Source organism: Hylobates moloch, unplaced genomic scaffold (assembly GCF_009828535.3).
Source record: "Hylobates moloch isolate HMO894 unplaced genomic scaffold, HMol_V3 SCAFFOLD_20, whole genome shotgun sequence".
In the NCBI taxonomy this organism is placed as follows: Eukaryota; Metazoa; Chordata; class Mammalia; order Primates; family Hylobatidae; genus Hylobates; species Hylobates moloch.
Window position 1 is genome coordinate 34,583,273 of NW_026652295.1, and position 21,235 is coordinate 34,604,507.

The following is a 21,235-nucleotide window of genomic DNA, read 5'->3' on the forward strand; positions in this document are numbered from 1 at the left end:
TTCCTTTAAGTGAGAGGGGAAGCCTTGGAGTGTTATGACCAGAGGAAGGACATGATCTAAATCTTGTTTTAACAGATCACTGTGCTCTAGGGTCCCAAGTTTTTCATTTCAGTTCCTTACTCATTCTACCCTAAACCACTACTGTGAATAGGATAGAATGGTGGAGTTAGATGAATTGGTGCAAGCCCTGACCCATGCTCACAACTCTCATTCCAGCAGTCCCAGAGTGCCAGAGCCAGTATTTTTGTTGGGCCCTAGAAATTTAGGGTATTCCAGTCCAGCTCTTTAAATAACATGGGCTTACTTTACTTTTTCAGGTTTTTGTTGCCAAAAGGAAGGAGCAGAGATTAGCTCTTGAGTTTAGCTGAAAAAGGAAGATTAGTCTGCTGGCAGATTGAGTGTTTTTTAACTTCTTTGGCTTTTAGGGTTTTTCTTACTTTTGGATCATGTTTTAAAAGTCATTTTTACCTTCTTTCAACAGTTAAACATTTAAGTTTTATTTGATTTTATTTGACCCTTTTTCTGCTTTACATTCCTCTGCCTTTTCCCCATTATAATACTTTTAGTAGAGGTTAGACCGTTGTTATCTGTCATTAATGTCTTAGCTTTGAGGCCCCAAGGACTTCTCTGTTAAACTTAAATACATCGTATAGATCGAAAGATTGTCTACAGACATGTAACCCTATAAAAACCCATATTATTTATTGTCCTCCCTGCCTTTACAGATGTAAGCCCCTCTCCTCTTTTCATCAGAGCTCTCCCTCTTTTACTGCTCTATCATCAGGTTGCGGAAAATAAGTTTTCCTGCAAACACAGATTCCCATGGCAACATAACAAAAAGGTAATAGAACAAATGTTTATTTTGTCTAGACCTGCTGTCTGAGTAACATTAGACCCTGAACATGTTGGCTCCTGTTATTTGAATGTGTGGTTACAAATTCCTTATTTTCCTCAAAACTTACTTCTCTTAGGCCTTGGTGATATTGTCACTGTGCCTGTGATATGAAGGAAGGTGTGTGTGTGTGAGTATGTGTGTCTTACTGTCATTCTAATCAAAAGTATGGATTGCATTTTCAAGCTTATGGCTTAAAATGTAGACACCACACAACATGTGAGCATGTGAAGAAAAAAAGCATAGCAGTTTTGTTCTTTGTTTTCGTAAGTTCATTAATTTAGTATTTCCAGTGCACTATACTAGATGTTTTGTTTACAGAGATTTAAAAAAGAAGAAGGGTCCCTGCTTTCGAAAATGTCAGTCCAGGCTGGGCGCGGTGGCTCACGCCTATAATCCCAGCACTTTGGGAGGCCGAGGTGGGCGGATCACTTGAGGTCAGGAGTTTGAGACCAGCCTGGCCAACATGGTGAAACCCCATCTCTACAAAAATTAGCTGGGCATGGTAGTGTGTGCCTGTAATCCCAGCTATTCAGCAGGCTGAGGCACGAGAATCACTTGAACCCGGGAGGCGGAGGTTGCAGTGAGCTGAGATCACGCCCCTGCACTCCTGTCTGGGCAATAGCGCAAGACTCAGTCTCAAAAAAAAAAAAAAAAGTATCAGTCCAGAGGCGACATATTTATGTTTCCTCATAGATGGCTTTGGAAGTCCTCTGTAGTTTCGGATTTTGAAGCATTTTTGGTTTTGGATTTTCAGATTAGGGATACTCAACCTGTATAACCCAGGGTAATTCAACCTGTTGACATTTTAGGTGGGATAATGTTTTGTTGTGGGGGACTGACTTGTGCATTATAGTATGTTTAGCAGCATCCCTGTCTCCAACTCACTATATACTAATAGCAATTTCCAGTTGTGACACACAAAAATATCTAGACATTGCCACATATCTCTTGATGGGTAGGGAGGGCAAAATCACCTTTAGTTGAGAACCACTTATATAACCCTATATATTTCGATTGGTTGGTCGTGAGTAAAAACTAGATGGGATAACATGAACCTTCCACCTGCAAAAAAGTAGAAATGCTCTACTTTCTGCATTATAAATTGGGCCTCTCTAAACATGATTTTTGTTATTTCTAGGAGAGTAACAGCATTTCTAATGGTCAAGGTCCTAGCTATAACCCGATAAGCTTAATGGATGGAAGAACTTGCACAAGCATGTTTGCAAGAGGCCAGGTGTATCACTGGCACATTTGAGAAACAACTAATTAGTGAGGGAGACCCAATTTTCATGAATAATTGTGTTTTGTCATTGTCATGGCACCAACTTAGGGTGTTTTGAATTTTTTCTGAAAAGGAAATTAGCATGAAGTCCAAGTTGGTAGGTAGGTAGCATTTTCCCTAGTGTCTCTTCTGGTATTCTGTGTCCTTTCTCTCCTGTCTTCTTTCAGTATTTAGCATTTTCAAACTGCTAGAAATAAAATGCTGTTTAGATCTAACCACAAAGAGAGCTGCACATAAACTAAGGAGCAAGAAGTAGTACATTGTGAATTAATTTTCTGTACCTTTTTGAAGGTTCTTGCATCTGGGAAGGCTTGCTTAGTTTTAAAAATATTAGGTAATAACAGACTGAAATTTTGAAGATCTTATGGATCTCAGGTAGTAGTAACTCAGGAAGATCAGCCTTCTTTGGTTTAGAATGTCATTTAGGCACATTATGTATTCTGGTACCTTAGAAGATACAATGCATTTTCCTGAATTATCATTGCTACTGCTTTAATTACTTTAAGGCTGTGAGGCAGCAACTAACTTTAGTGTCACAATGTATATATCTTAACATTTAATGTGCTCTTTTTTTTTTTTTTTTTTTAAACACCACCTTAAAGTACTCTGCTATTCAGATTTTTACTTGTGTTTCTCTAATTCTCCTATTTCATCCATTGGTCAGTTTTTTCTTCCTCTTTTCTTTCTGCTCCATGATCCATTCTTAAATTTTCTTTTCTCTTTCTGTGCATATTCTTTTTGAATTCATTATCTGATAGTCTCAACAATGGTCTTGTTCATGTACTATACTTCCAAATTTGTACTTTCAAACCTAATCTCAAGAATAACTGACCCTTTGGATTCTAATCTATTGAGATGTAATGTTTCATGCTTTCCCTTGATTACTTTCCTACACACTTCTTGAAGATACCAGAGATGTAGCACTAACTTCCCTTGGAATGGGATTCATGTTACAAACTTGAATGGTTCAGTTTAGATATGTGAAGCGGATGTCATCATTAGCACTGATGATTGACAGTAGTTATAAAAATTACAATCAGGAATGAACCAATTTACCTGAAGTTTTCAATAACTCTAGGTATTAATGCAACGTAATTTTGAAAGTTTGAAATATATAGGTATAAATATTGATGCTTACATTTTAGATTTACTGTAGTGAAGGAAATTTGCCAGTCGTCCATCAGACAGTGTTAAATGCCCATCAATGTGTAAAATAGACCTAAAATATTAATAAATTGTGTATATGTGTATGAAGGTATTGATGTGTACAGAGAAGTGGAGACATTGTGAGTTATAGTGGTCAGTATGGTTTTATGGAGGAGAAAGGATTTGAAGATTATTTAGAAAGATGGGTATTTGGAGAGAAGAAAAGGAAACATTTTCAGACAAGAGAAAACATAAACCAAGAGAATAGATATGAAAAGGACTGTCCTGACAGGAGGAACATCTCAGGTAGAGTGAACCCAGTTGTGGTTCTCATTATTGTTGTGCTTCAGACTCACTTGTGGAACTTTTAAACATACCCCCGGAAATTAAGAATGAGATCTGAGGCCGGGCGCGGTGGCTTGCGCTTGTAATCCCAGCACTTTGGGAGGCCGAGGCGGGCGAAGACCAAGTGAAACCCCGTCTCAATAAAATAAAAAAAATTAGCCGGGGTGGTGGGGGCCTGTAGTCCAGTCGAAGTCAGGCAGTGTAAAGAATGGATTAGAGGAAACAAATGTATTGCTTTGTCAAAGTCTGGTAAATTTATTTATGTGTGCCTCTGTTCATTTTGACTCCTTGGCTAGATTTCTTAGTTCCTTGAGGTCATAAATAATCAGCTTTTAAAGCTTCAGTGAAGGAATATCTTTTTTTTTTTTTTTTGGCTGGGTTGGGGGATAGGGTTTTGCTCTGTCACCTGGGCTGAAGTGCAGTTACGCAGTCAATGGCTCACTGCAGCCTTGAACTCCTGAGTTCAAGCGATCTTCCTACCTCAGCCACCCAAAGTAGCTGAGACTACAGGTGTGTGCTGCCATGCCCGCCTAATTTTTTTTTTTGTAGACACGAAGTTTCGCTATGTCATGAAGTTGCCCAGGCAGGTCTTGAACTCCTGAGCTCAAGCTGTCCTCCCGCCTCAGACTTCCAAAGTGCTAAGATTACAGGTGTGAGCCACCGCACCTAGCAAGAAACATCTTATAAAATCATTCTACTTTCATTTGGAACTTGCAGGCTCATGCCTGTAATCCCAGCACTTTGGCAGGCTGAGGCAGGTGAATTACTTGAGCTCTGGAGCTCAGGATTTCTAAACCAGCCTGGGCAACATGGTGAAACTTTGTCTCTACCAAAAATATAAAAAAAAGTAGCCAGGCATCGTGGTGCGCCTCTGTAGTAGCAGCTACTCAGGAAGCTGAGGTTTGTTGGGGCCTGGGAAGTCAAAGCTGCATTGAGCCGTGATCATGCCACCACACTCTAGCCTGGGCAACAGAACAAGACCCTGTCTCAAAAAAAAAATTAAAAATGAAAGTAAGTTTCATTAAAAAATACTATATATGTAATTGCAGTGGTGAAATTGTTTTGTGATTAAATAAACACTTATGTTGACATTAAAGCAAGATATTTAAGAGTTAGCAAAGATACTAAAGCTAATGTTTTAAATTTTGAGTTTTTAAAGTCAATCTTAAATTTCCTGCTACTCTGAAGAATATATATATATAATTTTTAATTTTTCTATTTCACTAGGTTTGAAGAGTATTTTTTGAGGTTCCTAAATCAAAACTTAAGTTCCAATTTTTGCATAAAGTTGCCTTTATTTTCATGACATTATTTCCAAAATGGCAGGACAGAGCATCCGCTTCAGAACAACAGTGATATTTGCACATTTACTTGAATATGGAAGGAAGAAAAGCTAGGCTTCTGTAATAGAGTGTAATATGTGCAGAAAAATATTTCCAGTGTGTTATTTATTGAAATTTGTTCCAGGTGCTACAGGTAAAGAGAAAGTTCCAAGTTAGTGGTCTCAATTATTTAGTTATTTAGAAGGCAAGTTTTGAAGACTATTATTAATTAACCTGATTCAGTTGGAAAAAAAGCCTGAAATTGTATGATCCGGAGAAGAGGTGTCATGTTTTTGCAAATTATTTTTTCTCACTTTATAGATATTCTTTTTTATTTTTCTTTCTTTTTTTTTTTGAGATGGAGTTTCGCTCTTGTTGCCCAGGCTGGAGTGCAATGGTGCAATCTTAGCTCACCACAACCTCCACCTCCCAGGTTCAAGCGATTCTCCTGCGTCAGCCTCCCAAGTAGCTGAGATTATAGGCATGCACCACCACACCTGGCTAATTTTGTATTTTTAGTAGAGACGGGTTCTCCGTGTTGGTCAGGCTGGTCGCGAATACCCAATCTCAGGTGATCTGCCCACCTCGGCCTCCCAAAGTTCTGGGATTACAGTCGTGAGCCACCGCACCCGGCCGTCACTTTATAGATATTCTAATGAATTTAATGTATTAATGAGACTTTGCTAATTCAGTGTAACTACAGATTTCAATATATTTAAATATTTCCATTAACTTCCAAAGTAAACCAAATTGTATTTATCTACTTAGAAGTCATCTATGACCATTGAAAGAAATCGTAAAATCACTTACGATCCCGACAAATTACTCAAAGACTTGCTGAGTGATTACTCATTCTTCATATTCTGTTGATGAAAACACAGATTGTTTTTTGAGGAAAATCATGGTGCAGTCATTTGTACTTTAATACTCTGTGGACATGGGCACTTGTCCAGCATCTTACCTTTCTTAAGAGGTTGTCTCCCTTTCTCTACTCAGCTGATGTTAAATTTGTTGATCTGCCATTACCTTATAACAGAAAATCTACAAGTCAGGTGCCCATCATGGAACATAAACACAAGTTCCCTATATCTCTATACCTATCAAAAGCTCAGTGGACAGCCAAATATGGTGGCTCATGCCTGTAACCCAAACACTTTGAGAGGCTGAGGTGGGAGGATCACCTGAGGCCAGGAGTTCGAGACCAGCCTGGGCAACAAGCAAGGCCCCATCTCTATAAAAGAAAATTTTAAAAATAATAAACAAAAAGCTCATTGATAGCTCCAGTCATCTTTGGAGGATTATCTGAAGAATATGGAGCTTATCTGTTTTTCAAAATGTATTTAAGATTTCCTCTTGGATTAAGTCTGTCAGCGAGGCCAGGTATGGTGGCTCATGCCTGTAACCCCTGTACTTATTGGGAGTCCGAGGCAGGAGGATCACTTAGCCTAGGAGTTCAAGACCAGCCTAGGGAACATAGTGGGACCCCGTGTCTACAAAAATCAAAATAATTAGCCAGGCTTGGTGGCACGTGCCTGTAGTCCTGGCTACCCAGGAGGCTAAGGTTGGAGGATTGCTTGAGGCCAGGAGGTTGAGGCTGCAGTGAGCCATGATTACATCACTCCACTCCAGCCTGGGTGACAGAGTGAGACCTTAAAGAAAAAAAAAAAAAAATAGAGAGCAACACCGGAATATTTTGTACTCCTACCCTCTTTGCTAATAATGAACTGTATTTTGGCCTTATGACAGCAATCTATACTGATGGATGCTCTAAAAAGAAAACCGTCTGAAACCCACTATTCTTTTAAAGATGTTGATTAGGACATTTTTACCACATTATATGTCTCCTTCTTGAACATACACAGAATGAACTTTTCCCTGGTTTATTACAGGAATAACTGTGCCTCTCTTCAGCTCTCCTGAGTACCTAGTTGGTTTTTATCGTATGGCTTCTGTGATTCGTGTCCTAACTGATTGTGTTCTCTTTGTTAATGGCTTTAGTGAGCTTCGAGCCAAATTTGAGGCCTACCTCTAATGGGTATTTAAAAAGGACCTCTGGCTGGGCGTGGTGGCTCACGCCTGTAATCCCAGCCCTTTGGGAGGCTGAGGTGGGCGAATCACGAGATCAGGAGATTGAGACCATCCTGGCTAACACGGTGAAACCCCATCTCTATTAAAAATACAAAGAAACTAGCTGGGCGTGGTGGCGTGCACCTGTAATCCCAGCTGCTGAGGAGGCTGAGGCAGGAGAATGGCGTGAACCCAGGAGGCGGTGCTTGCAGTGAGCCAAGATCACGCCACTGCACTCCAGCCTGGGTGACAGAGCAAGACTCTGTCTCAAAAAAAAAAAAAAAAAAAAAGGAAGGACCTCATGATATATGCTAACCTCAACTGTACAGACTTTCTTATTTTCCGTTAATCACTTACCGTTTTGTCAGGCTTTATATATACAATTCCAGTCTGCTTTAAATCCATTGTGAATAAAGGAAGGTATACATCAATAAATTTAGAAGTTAAACAGAATTATATTAGGATATATGAAGAATCTAGTAACCCAGATTTTCTATGTGTGTGTGACACAAGGGGAGGCAAGTATGAATGTGTAACAAAACATTGAAGTTTATTTAATGATTATCCTTGTGTGTTATGTACTGGATTCACCATCAGCAGTAGATGAGTGACAGTGACATCCTAATATTGTAATAACTGCTTCTAATTTTTATATTTCTTTCAGTTATTTTTTTACTATACCAATGATTTTATAAAATGTGAATTAATTTGATAATTTTGGAAAAGTTCATATAAATTCACAATTGGGGAAAAAACTTGTTAAACAGTATGTCCTGAATTTTAGTTTGGAGAACCTGTTTATCATAAAAATAATTTCATTTTATAATGCTGTTCATGAAAACAAGGTTTTACTTGTAGCTCTACTTTTACAAATGTGATTGAGAGGTGTATTTGAGCTTTGCCATGGACCAAGCTCCTTGCCAAACCCACTATAAAAGTTATTACATTTAATCCTAACATATCCTACAGATGAAATATAAACATAATTCTCATTTCCTGAAAGAATTTAATTAACATCCTAAAGATTATATAGCTATTAAGTGGCAGAACTGGAATTAAAATCCAGATAGTCTAATTCCAAAGTCCCAGCTCTTATTTAATCACTCTGTTGGAGTATTATAAACATGTAATAATAAATTGTGATTGTTGGGGTCTATAGGGTACTGATTAATTCTAGCCTGCCTTTTACTGAATAGATTCAGGAGTCAAATAGAGATAAAAATATTTACTTTATTAGTAAAGCTGGCATGCAGAGTGCCTTGGACGGGCAACTCAAGTGGGCTTCTTATTTCTTCCCCAGTTAATTGAGCTTGCACACTTAATCAGTCAGATCAGCTAGAAAACTGCTGCTGTTCCTTGCTCCCCAGCAGGCTTACCAGTGGAGGAGAGAAGAAAGTGCTCAGCTTGCAGGTGGAAGGCAAACTCTGAGGTGGGAAGTTGAAGAAGCTGGGTCCCACAGGGGCAATGGCCATTTTTCCAGTCTCATCAGAGCTAGTTTAGAGAACTGGGTTTAGAGATGAGTATACATTTACTTGCTACTTTTGAGAGGGAAGAAGTTACTAATTTATGGGTTTGTAGGAGCAGTGGGAGTATAAAAGAAGAGAACCACCACCCTCTTTTATGTGAGATGAGGAAGGAGTCAGTAAGGGTGTTGTGACGGAGTAATTGCTTCGGAGGTTCCTGAGCAGGTGACTATTTAAACCAATACTTGAAGGATAAGGATTTAGCCATGGGGTGGGATGGGGGCGGAGGAGAAGAAAATCCTAGGAACCAGGAGCAGCAGTCTGAATAGTTAAAAGAACTGAAAGGAGCTAGCAGAACATAGCGTCTGAGAGAGAGGGAAAGAGTAGCACAGGAATAGGTGGAATAATCAGTGGTGACCAGATCACCTGGGCCTTGTAGGCCATCATGAGAAATTTGCATTTTACTCTGTATGCCAAGGAGATTTCTTGAATGGTTTGAAGGAGGGGAGTGGTGTGATCTAATTTGTACTTTTATTGCTATTTTTTATTTTTCATTTTTGAGACAGAGTCTCACTGTATCTTCCAGGCTAGAGTGCAGTGGTGCCATCATGGCGCACCACAACAAGGTTGAGCAGCCTCAACCTTCCTGGGCTCAAGCAATCCTCCTGCCTCAGCCTCCCAAGTAGCTGGGCATGGTGGCCCATGCCTGACTAATTTTTTTTTTTTTTTTTGAGATGGAGTTTTGCTCTTGTTGCCCAGGCTGGAGTGCAATGGCATGATCTCAGCTCACTGCAACCTCCACCTCCCTGGTTCAAGCAATTCTGCTGCCTCAGCCTCCCGAGTAGGTGGAATTACAGGCGCCTGCCACCACACCCAGCAAATTTTTTTAAAATATATTTTTAGTAGAGACGGGGTTTCACCGTGTTGGCCAGGCTGGTCTCAAAACTCCTAACCTCAGCCTCCCAAAGTGCTGGGATTACAGGCGTGAACCACTGCGCCTGGCTGCCTGACTAATTTTTAATTTATTTATAATTTTTTTTTTTGAGACAGAGTCTCTGTTGCTCAGGCTTGAGTGCAGTGATGCAATCTCAGCTCAGTACAACCTCCACCTCCTGGGTTCAAGTGATCCTCCCACCTCAGACTCTCAAGTAGCTGGGGTTACAAGTGTGTGCCACCATGCCCCACTAATTTTTATATTTTTTTAGTAGAGACGGGTTTCACCATGTTGGCCAGGCTGGTCTTGAACTCTTGACCTCAAGTGATCCACCCACCTTGGCCTCACAAAGTGCTGGGATTACAGGTGTAAGCCACCGCACCCAACCAATTTTTTTTATTTTTTGCAGAGACAGGGTCTTGCTATGTTGCTCAGGCTGGTCTCAAACTTCTGGGCTCAAGCAATCCTCCTGCCCTGGCCTCCCAAAGTGCTGGGATTACAGGCTTGAGCCATTGTGCCTGGCATAATTTGTATTTTTAAAAGACCGTATGGGATGCATTTGGAAAGCATATTAGAAGGAGGTAGGCCAGTGACATGGACTAATATGATATTGGTGAAATGAAGAGCAGTTGACTTTGAGATGTCTTTTGGAGGTGAAAACCGTGAGACTTGCCAATAGATTTGAATGGGGACTGAGGAAAGGGAGAAATCAAGGATGACAATCAAATGTCTAGCTCGAGCAACTGGATGAACAGTCCATTTATTGAGATAACAGAGCCATGGAGAAGAGTAGTTCTGGGTGTTTTGAACTTGCTACGCTTCAGGTGCTTATGTGTCTTTCTTATGGAGACATCAGGGCTCAGAGAAGAGATTTCAGTGAGAGACATAAATTTGGGAGTTTTCATTATATAGATGGCATTTAATTTAAAGTCATGGGCATAGATGAGATTATCTAGAAAGAGAATGTGGGAGAGAGAAGAGGGCCCAGTACCAAGTCCTGAAGAATTCCAACATACAGAGTTTGAGTAGAAGAAGCACATGCGTGGAGACAGAGATGGAGCTGCCAGAGGGTCATAGAAAACCAATAGAAGTGTTGATATAGACTCCAGGATGGTCAGTATTTAGAGAAAGTGGTGACTGTGTCAATTACTAATCTTAGAAAAGTGGATTTGGTAGCAGAGGTCATTAATGACCTTGAGAAGAGCAGTTTCAGTGGAATGGATTGAGGAAAGAATGGAATTGAAATGAGTCAGTTGTGTAGATGTGTGCTTCTCACACCTTAAGAGGTATATTAATCACCTGGAAATCTTGTCAAAATGTAAATTCTATTTTAGGGCCCAAGATCTCCTTTCCTTTCCTTTTCCTTTCTTTTCTTTTTTCCTTTCTTGTTGTCTGCAGAGATCCTGCATTTTCTAATGAGCTCCCAGATAATGCCAATGCTGCCAGTCCATGGAGCACACTTTGAGTAGCAAAGGTATAAATTAGTGGTTCTCAAACTGTAATATGTATTAGAATAACATGGAGCGTTCGATAAAATACAGATTATTAGACCTACTTCGAAGTTTCTTATTCCGTAACTCTGGGGTGGTACCTGAGAATTTTCATTTCTTGTAAATTCCCAGGTGAAACTGATGCTACTGATCTGGGAACCTCTGGTGTAGGCGATTTTTTTGGAGAATTTTAACTGTGATGGAGAACTGTCAAGGGAAGTCTTTTGTTGTTGGTTGAAGGTGGTAAACAAGTAGAGCAAATTTATGCTGATGAGAATGGTCCAGTAGATAGGGAGACACTGATGATGCAAGAGAGAAGAGGAATGAAGAAGTGAAATCCTTGAGAAGATGAGTGGGGTGGCTCCAAAGCATGTATTGTGGTCTTGAATTTTGATAAGAAGGGGCACATTCTTAGTTATAGCAAGAGGGAAGGTGGAGACGATGGGTTTATAGATTTGGGGCTAAGCAAATGGAGCTCCCCTCTTGATGGTTTCTGTTTTCTCAGTGAAGGCAAGGGCAACTCTTGAGGGAAGAGGGTGAGTTGGAGATTTGAGAGAGAACATATCAAACGATCATTTTCGAGTAGGAAAATGAACTTACTAGAAGAAAATGGCTTTATTGAGAGCCTCTTTGAGATTAAGGTCAGAAACTAAGAATGAAATCTGATTCTGCAGTCTTTCTTGTTCAACCTCAGTTAGTTCCTTGGATTCAGTCATGGAGAATTAAGTGGTTGAGATTATCCAAGATTAGACTTTATCCAGGTGAGTACATCAGAGAGACAGAGAGAGAGAGAGAGAGACAGAGAGAGAGAAGTGCAAGGGAGTGATTATAATCATGGAACAGGAAGGGAGATGAAGACAGAAGAGGGCTGAAAGATAGAAACAGGCAATGATGATGAGGTTAACAAATTGTAGTCAGGGTACAAGTAAACTAGAGGTAACTAGGTTTGTGATGAAAAGCAAATGCTGCTGGCATTCAAAATTTTGTAGGTGGGGCAGTTTTTGGTAGGAATAAAGGTCTAGAGTGTGACCATGAAGATGACTGGGTGTGGTGGAGTTTCCTAGAGAGGTCAGGAAACAGGATGTTGGGTGTGCCGTTCACCTGGATGTTGGAGTTGCCAAGAATGATGACAGAAGTTGGGAGTGTAGAGAGATCTTCTGGATAGAAACTAACTTTTCAATGAATGATGGAAAATTTCAGGTCAGTGGATACCAGCAGCAGAGAGGGATAGTTTATCAGGGTTGTGAGCAGGAGGTATTTTATAGAACAAACGGAAAGTAATGGTCCTGAAGTGGTAATGGCTGCCAAGGAAGACTCCTACCCACCTGCTAGCCAGGAGGTATCTGGGCTATTAGAGAATGCTTTCTAATGGCAGGGCTATAAGAGAAGCAGTGTCTTCTAGAAATGGCCTAGTTTCAGAGGTGGAGGGGAGGTTCAGAAAAGAGGGTGAAGATTTATAGGATTTTATCACAAATTGGGATTTGAAGATTGAGGGTATGGCGTAAAAGTTTGGGAGTGAAAGGAAGGGAACTGGAGTAGGTACAGAGTTGTAAAAGCAAGTTTGGCAGGCAGAGAGTTTGGTGATAATAGATGACCAGAAAGTCTTGGATACATATTAGAGACCAAGACAAACTGGAGGATAAGGCATAATGGAACTGGCCCAGACAATTTCTGTTGTTATTATTATTATTATTATTTATTTACTTTTTTTGAGACAGAGTTTCACTCTTGTTGCCAGGCTGGAGTGCAATGGTGCAATCTCATCTCACTGCAACCTCCGCCTCTTGGGATCAAGCGATTCTTCTGCCTCAGCCTCCTGAGTAGCTGGGATTACAGGCACCTGCCACTGCGCATAATTTTGTATTTTTAGTAGAGACGGGGTTTCACCATCTTGGTCAGACTGGTCTCGAGCTCCTGACCTCGTGATCCTCCCGCCTCGGCCTCCCAAGGTGCTGGATTACAGGCGTGAGCCACTGTGTCCGGTGATGATTTCTAAAAATAATTAAAATACACATCGCATTTTTGCTATAGATGTCCTCCATGATCTAGCTGCTGCCTGCATCTCTTACATCATCCCTTCCCACTCTCCCCTTGCTCCCTGTGCTCCACCCACACAGCCCTTCTGTCTTTCTGTCACTCACTCCAGCATGCCATACTTTTGCTACCTCTGTTTCTTTTTTCATTTGTTTGCACTTGATCTTCTGAGAGATAGCAGAGTCAAGTGGTCAGTAGCATAAGTTCTGGATCCAGACTCCCTGCTCTGCTACTTTTAAGCTTTGTGACCATGGTCAAGTTACCTAACCTCTCTGTGCTTCAGTTTCTTATTTGTAAGTGGGAGAATGATAATAGTACTTATTTCATAGGGGATTCGGGGAAATACAAAAGCTGAATTGAGACAAATAAATGTAAAAGGCTTAGAACAATTTCTTGTATGTGTGGGTAAAGACTCAATAAACATTAATATTATTATTATTTCTTCTGCTTGAAGCTCTTTTTCTTATATATTTATATAGGGAATTTAATCATTATATTGTTTCCTTCTCAGCTCAGATGTGATTCCTCAGCCATCCTAGCTAAAGTGGTATAACTCCACTGGCTTTCTGTCACTCTTTATCCCATTACCCTTTTATTTAGTCATAGTATTTTCATCACTACTTGAAATTATTTTATTATTCTGTTCTGCTCTTCCCCCATTACCTGAAGGTGCCAAGTACTTTGTAGGTGCTCAAGAAATATTTGTCGCAATTTATTGTCCTGAAAACATGGTTTCCTGGGCCTCGACTCTGATCAGGCAGCATATGTGGTAAGGTGATGACAGTGAGGCCTAGGCAGGGAAGACAGAATTCAACTCTGTTTATTAATCTGTTGGCTCATCTAGATCAGGCAGCTGCCAGTTTTTGTAAATTTTGTTAGAGCACAGCCACACCCATTTTAAAACTTATTTTCTGGCTGCTTTCCTGCTGCAACCACAGAGTTGAGTAGTTGTGACAGAGGTCTTAGGGCTTGCAAAGTTGAAAATATTACTATCTGGCCCTTCATTGAAAAAAATTTGCTGACTCCTGACTTAGATACATAGAAAAGACAAGGAGAAAACACCAAAAATAATAACAGAAGCTTTATTTGGATAATGGGATAATAGGTCATTTTGCTTTTTATCTTTATGCTTTTTTTTGTATTTTGTTATAGACCCTTTAATTTGGAAATAGCCTTATAAATACCCCAAAATAGTATTTAGAACACCTTTTTAATGGTGGGTTTTTTCCCTTTTTTCTCCTTAGTGCTGCTTTTGACACAAAAACAGGGTTACGTGTGGCAGTGAAGAAGCTCTCCAGACCATTTCAGTCCATCATTCATGCCAAAAGAACCTACAGAGAACTGCGGTTACTTAAACATATGAAACATGAAAATGTAAGTTATTCATTCAAGGAAAAATACATTTTGATCTTGAATAGACTGGGGAAAAATGTTTTAATTACTGCAGATGGAAATACGTTGGAGTGCATCAAACGTTGGTCCCTGCTTCTTGTCCTGGGGTGTTAGTGGCCACTTGGTTATGTCAGGTCAAAGACTTGGAATGAAAGTGATGCATCTTCCTGGAGTTTTAGTTTTACTCAAAGATTTTTAGAGGGGAAGGAACTCTTTAAAATTTTAAAATGAAAGGATATGTTATGAAATACAACATAAAATTCACAAGAATTTTTAAGAGAAAATATTAAAAAGAAGTTATGTATTCTTTGCCTGGTTTTCCTAAGGCTATATTATGAGAATATGGGAGTCTGTGGCTATTAAAAGACAAAATAGCCACAGACTCCCATATTCTCATAATATAGCCTTAATATTTTTAAGTGGAAAAATCTGAGAAAGAGTGCCTTAGGCTCACTGAAAGTCCTATCAAAGGTGGCTATTATTTTATATATTTGTTAATAATTTTTCTTTTTTTCCAGATTCACGTATTTTAATAAACATGTCAGAGGCATTGTTTAAGTTAAATATAACTTTTTCTTTTTTACCAATTTGTTAATTCAGTTGCCATTCTGCAAAGATGCTTACAAATTCTAATACGGTAAATAAGTGGATATAATTGGAATATTAACTGAAAGTAAAAAGACAGTTGATTGAAGACATTTATTTTACTGAATTTCAAAATCAAGTTATGAATTTCTGTGACTGCTATATGAAGGGTACTGTGAAGTTTGTAGCATTGTGGAAACAATGGCCATAGAGATTTCAAAGTCCTCAGGCTGTACTGCTTGTTACCGTGTGGAAGAAAATTCAAAATCTGTGAATTTATTATTTGACTATTTAGATTGTTTTAGTAATTTAACTTCTTCATAGTGAGAAAAAGTCACAGGTAAGTGGCTCCCATTAGCGTACACTTGTTTCATTAGTGCAGGTTTCTTCTAAATTGAGAACATTAAGACTTAAATTTGTAATTGGATTATGGATGCCATTATAATCACAGCTGCTGCTTTTTATTTTCACATTTTATTTTGATTGTATGCTATTGAGGAAATCCTATTTCTACAGACAACTTCTATTCCTGAGTATAATTTTACATAAGTAGCTATGTGCAAACCAGAGTTTTAAGAATGTTCAATGTGGAGCTGCAGCCTTCCTAATCAGTGACATGTTTACAAGAAGTTGAGATATGCGGAAAAAGCTGGCAGCAGAAACTTTATTCCTAGGTCTGCATAAAATCAAGGTGGCCTGGCAGCTTTAAGGGATGTGTTTGCATTTGATTTTTAACACACTTAAGTGTGTATGCTGTTTTTCATTACACATTATTATATGTGACAGAGACAGTGTCACAGCTTTGCAAGTATAAAGGATATTTTGAAAGTGAAATGCAAGCCAAACATTTATGGAACCCCAGAGCACCTTTGGGAGCCCCTAGGATCCTATTGATGTGGCTATGCTAATTTAAGAACATCTGGTTTAGGAGATTATCAGTGCTACACTGATTGTTTTGCTTTTCTTCATAAATATGTTAAGCCAATGTTTAGGGATTGTGGTATTAGAAAAATAGGATTTTAATTTCCATACATTGTTTTATAAGTGGCTTGCTTACTAGCAGTCTTTTTTTTATATAAAGATGTTTAAGTTCTAACAGTAGATGGTCACCTGGATATCAGTGATTTGTTATTTAAACAAAATAAGGCACATGGCTGAATGTCTCATAGTTCTCTATTCCATTGGCAAATGTTTGAAGCCAAAAGACTTGACTCAATGTAGAAAAATTCCTGCATTTTAGCCTATTTTAAAAACATTTGTTAGGTGCTTATAATGTCAAAGTAGTTTTACCCAATAAAGAACCAAAACTTCCAGTAAGTTTAATTGAAGGTTGTCAGAGAAATTCGTCTCGTACCCTCCTCTTCTTTTTTAAAAAATTACTGTTTTGGGTCACCATCCCATTTTTATAGCTGCCAAACATCCCATAGGCAGCAGCAATAGGTGCTTAAAACTTGTGAACATTTTAAGTGTTGGTAACAAATATAATTTTCAGGTGCCAGAGGGCACGTGTGATCTTTTACACAAAAATACCTCTGACCCACAATCGGTAGTTCATCTTGAATTGTCTCTTCTGTTAGTGATCATGAATAACAGATAAACATTTATTAGGTGAGTGACTGAAGCTAGGGGATGTCCTCTGTGACTGTGAGAGTTTCTCTCTGAACAAAGTTAGTTTGACCATTCCTGATTGAACTTCTGACCTTGATCTCATTAACACCTGCTCTAAGGAAAGATTAAAGGGAGGCAGCCTGCCAGCTGCATCCTTTTGCTGTCTGGGCAGACACTACAGAGATGGCCCATGTATGGGCCTAGAGATCTGTACATTTTAGAATTTAAAAATGATCAAGGAAATTCTTTTGTAAATTTTATTTGGGAGCCTTAGATTTAACCTTACCATTGTAGACCAAGAGATTGTTTTAGTGTGCTTTTGTTAAATATGCTAAATATTGTCTTTGGATACTGAGTTAAAGTATTTTTTTTTTGGATGTGTGCTAATTTAATAAAAATATTACTTATATTTGTCAGGCTTTGGACCATGATGGGATAATCATTAGAGATATTTGCTGCTTATTTGTATTATGAGTGTCTTTTCTAAAAATTTGATTCCTGGGTTACTTTGAGGTGACTGAAGTCATGTAACAGCAGAAGGAGTTAAGGAAATAGACTAAAATATGACTTAATTTAGAAGGGAATTTCCATTTAAGAAATGAGAAATGGCTGGGCGCAGTGGCTCATGCCTGTAATTCTAGCACTTTGGGAGGCCAAGGTGGGTGGATTGCTTGAACCCAGAAGTTTGAGACCAGCCTGGGCAACATGGCAAAAACCAATCTCTATTATTATATTAAAGAAAAAAAAGAGAAATGAATAGATTCCTAAACTATTTTCCAGATTTTAATGCTGAGAAGCTTTTGTTTTACAGTGTCTTCCTTATGATTAATACTTCATAAATATGATTAATGGAGTGAGGGATATTTTGTAAAAACCCATCAAATTTAAGTACTTTGATTTAACATGGGTAGTTTTAATCTCAAAATTGTTATTTTCGGTGTGCTTATGTTAAACACATTAAATATTGTAAATATTGCCCTTTTTAGGAAATTAAAATTTGGTAGGGTATTTACTAGTTGGCTTTTCTCTATTTTTTTTCAGGTTACTTCATTTTTCTTCTTGCAGTCATGCTTTTTAATCATTTGAATAGTTGAGCTTTATGTCTCATATTCTGTTAATGGAAGTAGCTGCTTCAGATAGTTTGCTTAGGTATACTGTATTTTGTAATTCTCTATTCAACTGTGTGGGCTGTGGTCACCACTTATTTTGATGATCCACAGTGGGTCAGTCCTTTGTACTAGGCACCTTCAGATACATTGTCTGCTCAGTCTTGGTGTCAGTACTGTGAAAATAAGCAATGATGTCCTCATGTTTTTCATGTGAGGAAAATGGGACTCAGAGAAGATACCAAATGTATTTGCCAATTATTATTTAATAACAGCCATTCATTGAACCCCCGCTGAATGCCAGGCTCCATTCCAAGTGCCAAGGTTATTGGAATGAAGAAATTATAAGCTCTTGGACCCAAGAAATCACAAACTAATACTGGGGTTCAAACTTATAGCTGCTTGGTTCCAAAATGTCTGTTGTGTTTTCAGTTTGAAATTGGAGTTTTTATTTGAAAATAGTTTTGACTTTTTGTCTTTGAGGTAACTCTTGCATGTGTAAATCAGATCTCTAATGATTTAGTTTTATTTCCATAGGAGGATGATTTTCACAATCACAATGGAAACAGTGTAAAACAATATAAATAGTTTTAAACTTTTCTATTATATTGAGGAGATGGGCATCTCAGATAACAAGAATCATTGATTAGAAAATATTGGAACAGGTGAATAACGTTAGCTTCTAGACCTCAGTTACCTTAAGTAGAAGTGGGTATAAGGGAAAGTGATTAAAAGACCAGAGGTCTTAAGCCAGGAGTATACCAAAGTCAAGGGAAACGATTATGGTTTAGATGGAGAAGGTAAAAGGAAATGGATTTGACTTAAATTTAAAGCACTATTATGAATGAGGTCACAGGTTCTCTATTGGGGGGCATGTAAGTTGACCTTACCTCTATGGAGGACAATTTGACAATATTAAGATCCTTGAATATATTGTTGTCCTTCGATTCTGTAATTCTGTTTCTTGAAATTTATTTCCTGGAAGAAAATATGAGATGTGCAAAATACATATATTTTTCTTGCATTATTCCTTAAATGTCTAGAGATAGGAAATTGGTAAAGTTATGGTATACACAAATGATAGATATGCTGTATACAAATATTTAAATATTAAGTAAAAAGGCAGGATATAAAACTATGCATGGTGTAACCCCAATTTAATTTATGTACATCAGAAAATCAAAAGAAATATATCTCAGAATGTTAATGATAGTTATAATGGGTGGTACAATTATGGGTAATTTTGGTTTTCTTATATACTGTTGTCTGGATAAGATCTGAAAGTGTCTCTATTTCCTTTGGAACAATTTACAAGGACTTGAAACCTATTCTTGAATTCGAAGTATGTGTCCCACCATCTCCTTTTCAGGTTCAGACTGTAAAATTGAAGTGGCTTTTAAAAAGTGATATTTGGAGTCGGGCACGGTGGTGCATGCCTGTAATCCCAGCTACCTGGGAGGCTGAGGCAAGAGAATCGCTTATATCCGGGAGGCAGAGGTTGCAGTGAGCTGAGATTGTGCCATGCACTCCAGCCTGGGCAACAGGAGCGAAACTCTGTCTCAAAGGAAAAAAAAAAAGTCTGGTATTTGGATGAGTGGAGTAACATCCTAATTAGAAGATCTTTTTCATGATAATGTTTTGAGTGTTAGCATATCTTACTTCTAGAGCTTTGTGTTTAAGTTGGCAGTTTAGAACAGTGTGCTAGTGAGGCCACAGTCTTGCTTCATAACCAGATACTCTCAAATATGGCTGGGCGTATTACAAATGAATTATATATTTCTTATTTGCCTTGTCAATGCCTAACTTTGTAGAAATGAACGGCCTGGGTTTTAAGGAAAATAGATGGGAGGTAGGGGTTGGAGGGTGCTGTATGTGGATAAATCATTATAAATTCATGATCAGAAAAACTGCTCAAAGACCATGGGTTATTGAGTATTAAGTAGCTCTTTGCTTTATCCCTGTGTAAAGATAGACTTTTTTTTTCATTTTTAAATTGTCTGATTTAAATACCCTATACATTAAGATTTCGTGAGATAATACTGAGAATATTTTGAGACTTTAAAAATGTCAGTTTTGAAGGATATATGGTTAAGATGGAAATTTTTCGTGGAATACATTTTTAAAAAACACAATATTATGGTAACAACCATGGACGTGTGACCTTTTCCCCTGTTGGATTAATTCATTAGACCATTAGTACATACGTAAGGCAAGGACCCTAAATCTTTTTGCGTTCTGATAAACTACTGACTACATATGATTAAATTCTAAAGAGATGAAGATTTCTAATGGTAAAGTGGGTTAATATGAGAATTGATGTTAACAAGTAGAAAACAAAAGCATAATTTGGGTAGAAAATTAGTTGGAGTTATTAAGTATATGATGTGATGTTATGGAACTGAGGTAGCTGGTTTTGAATTAGTTCCTATTAAAATGATTGAGACCTGGCTGGCTATGGTGGCTCACTGCTGTAATGCCAGCACTTTGGGATGCTGAAGTGGGAGGATCGCTTGAGGCCAGAAGTTCAAGACCAGCCTGGGCAATCTAGTGAGACACATCTGTACAAAAAAAGAAAAATTAGCTAGGCATGGTGGTGTCACGTGCTTGTAGTCCCAGCTACTTGGGAGGCCGAGACAGGATTGCTTGAACTACAATGAACTGTGATGGTGTCACTGTACTCTAGCTTGCATGTCAAGAGTGAGATCCTGGCTCTTTTTTTTTTTTTTTTTTGAGACAGAGTCTCGCTCCGCGTCTGCACTCTCCCAGGCTGGAGTGCAGTGGCGCAATCTCGGCTCACTGCAACCTCCACCTCCCAGGTTCAAGCAGTTCTCCTGCCTCAGCCTCCTGAGTAGCTGGGATTACAGGCGCCCGCCACCACACCTGGCTAATGTTTGTATTTTTAGTAGAGACAGAGTTTTACCATGTTGGCCAGGCTGGTCTCGAACTCCTGACTTCAGGTGCTCTGCCCACCTCGTCCTCCTAAAGCGTTGGGATTACAGGCGTGAGCCATTGCTCCCGGCCTAGACCCTGACTCTTTAAAAAAAAAAAAACAACAGAGAAGATTAAGACCTGATGGGTACTATACTGAGTTTAATATTTATTTACTTTTTAATTTTTATATTTTCTTACAGGTCATTGGTCTGTTGGACGTTTTTACACCTGCAAGGTCTCTGGAGGAATTCAATGATGTGTGAGTAAATTTTTTGCATTTGCCTTCCTGGTCTACAGAATGAAGACTAATAGTCCATTTCTATTCCCGAACCATTTAGCAACATATAGACTTCAAAAAATTCTTTATTCCTATCATGCACCTCTTTTTGGGTATAGGGATGGATACCAGAAGATGTATGTTATGGGTGGTGCGTGTTAGTATTTGCATCATTTCAGGCACATTGTACCCCATTGAAGAGTCAGTTTTGAATTCTTACAAAAATTCCATGGAGAAAGGAATGGAGAGAGTTTTGACTATGGATTTTCTTTTCAAAGTGTTTATCCCAGGGTTGGTTTTTGTTGTTGTTGTTGTTGTTGTTTTTGTTTTAAAAGACATGATGTCTTGTGATACTGCC

The 21,235-nt window shown here is 38.6% G+C and overlaps 1 protein-coding gene across 4 annotated transcripts in view; it reads left to right on the top strand.

The window, feature by feature from the left end:
* MAPK14 (mitogen-activated protein kinase 14) overlaps nucleotides 1-21,235 on the top strand; it is an 84,678-nt gene that overhangs the window by 10,522 nt on the left and 52,921 nt on the right. For all 4 annotated transcript variants that reach the window (XM_032140238.2, XM_032140235.3, XM_032140236.2 and 1 more), the window contains exons 2-3: nucleotides 14,223-14,352; nucleotides 20,801-20,859. In XM_032140238.2, the coding sequence (XP_031996129.1) occupies nucleotides 14,223-14,352; nucleotides 20,801-20,859 (189 nt within the window). The remainder of the gene's footprint in view (nucleotides 1-14,222; nucleotides 14,353-20,800; nucleotides 20,860-21,235) is intronic.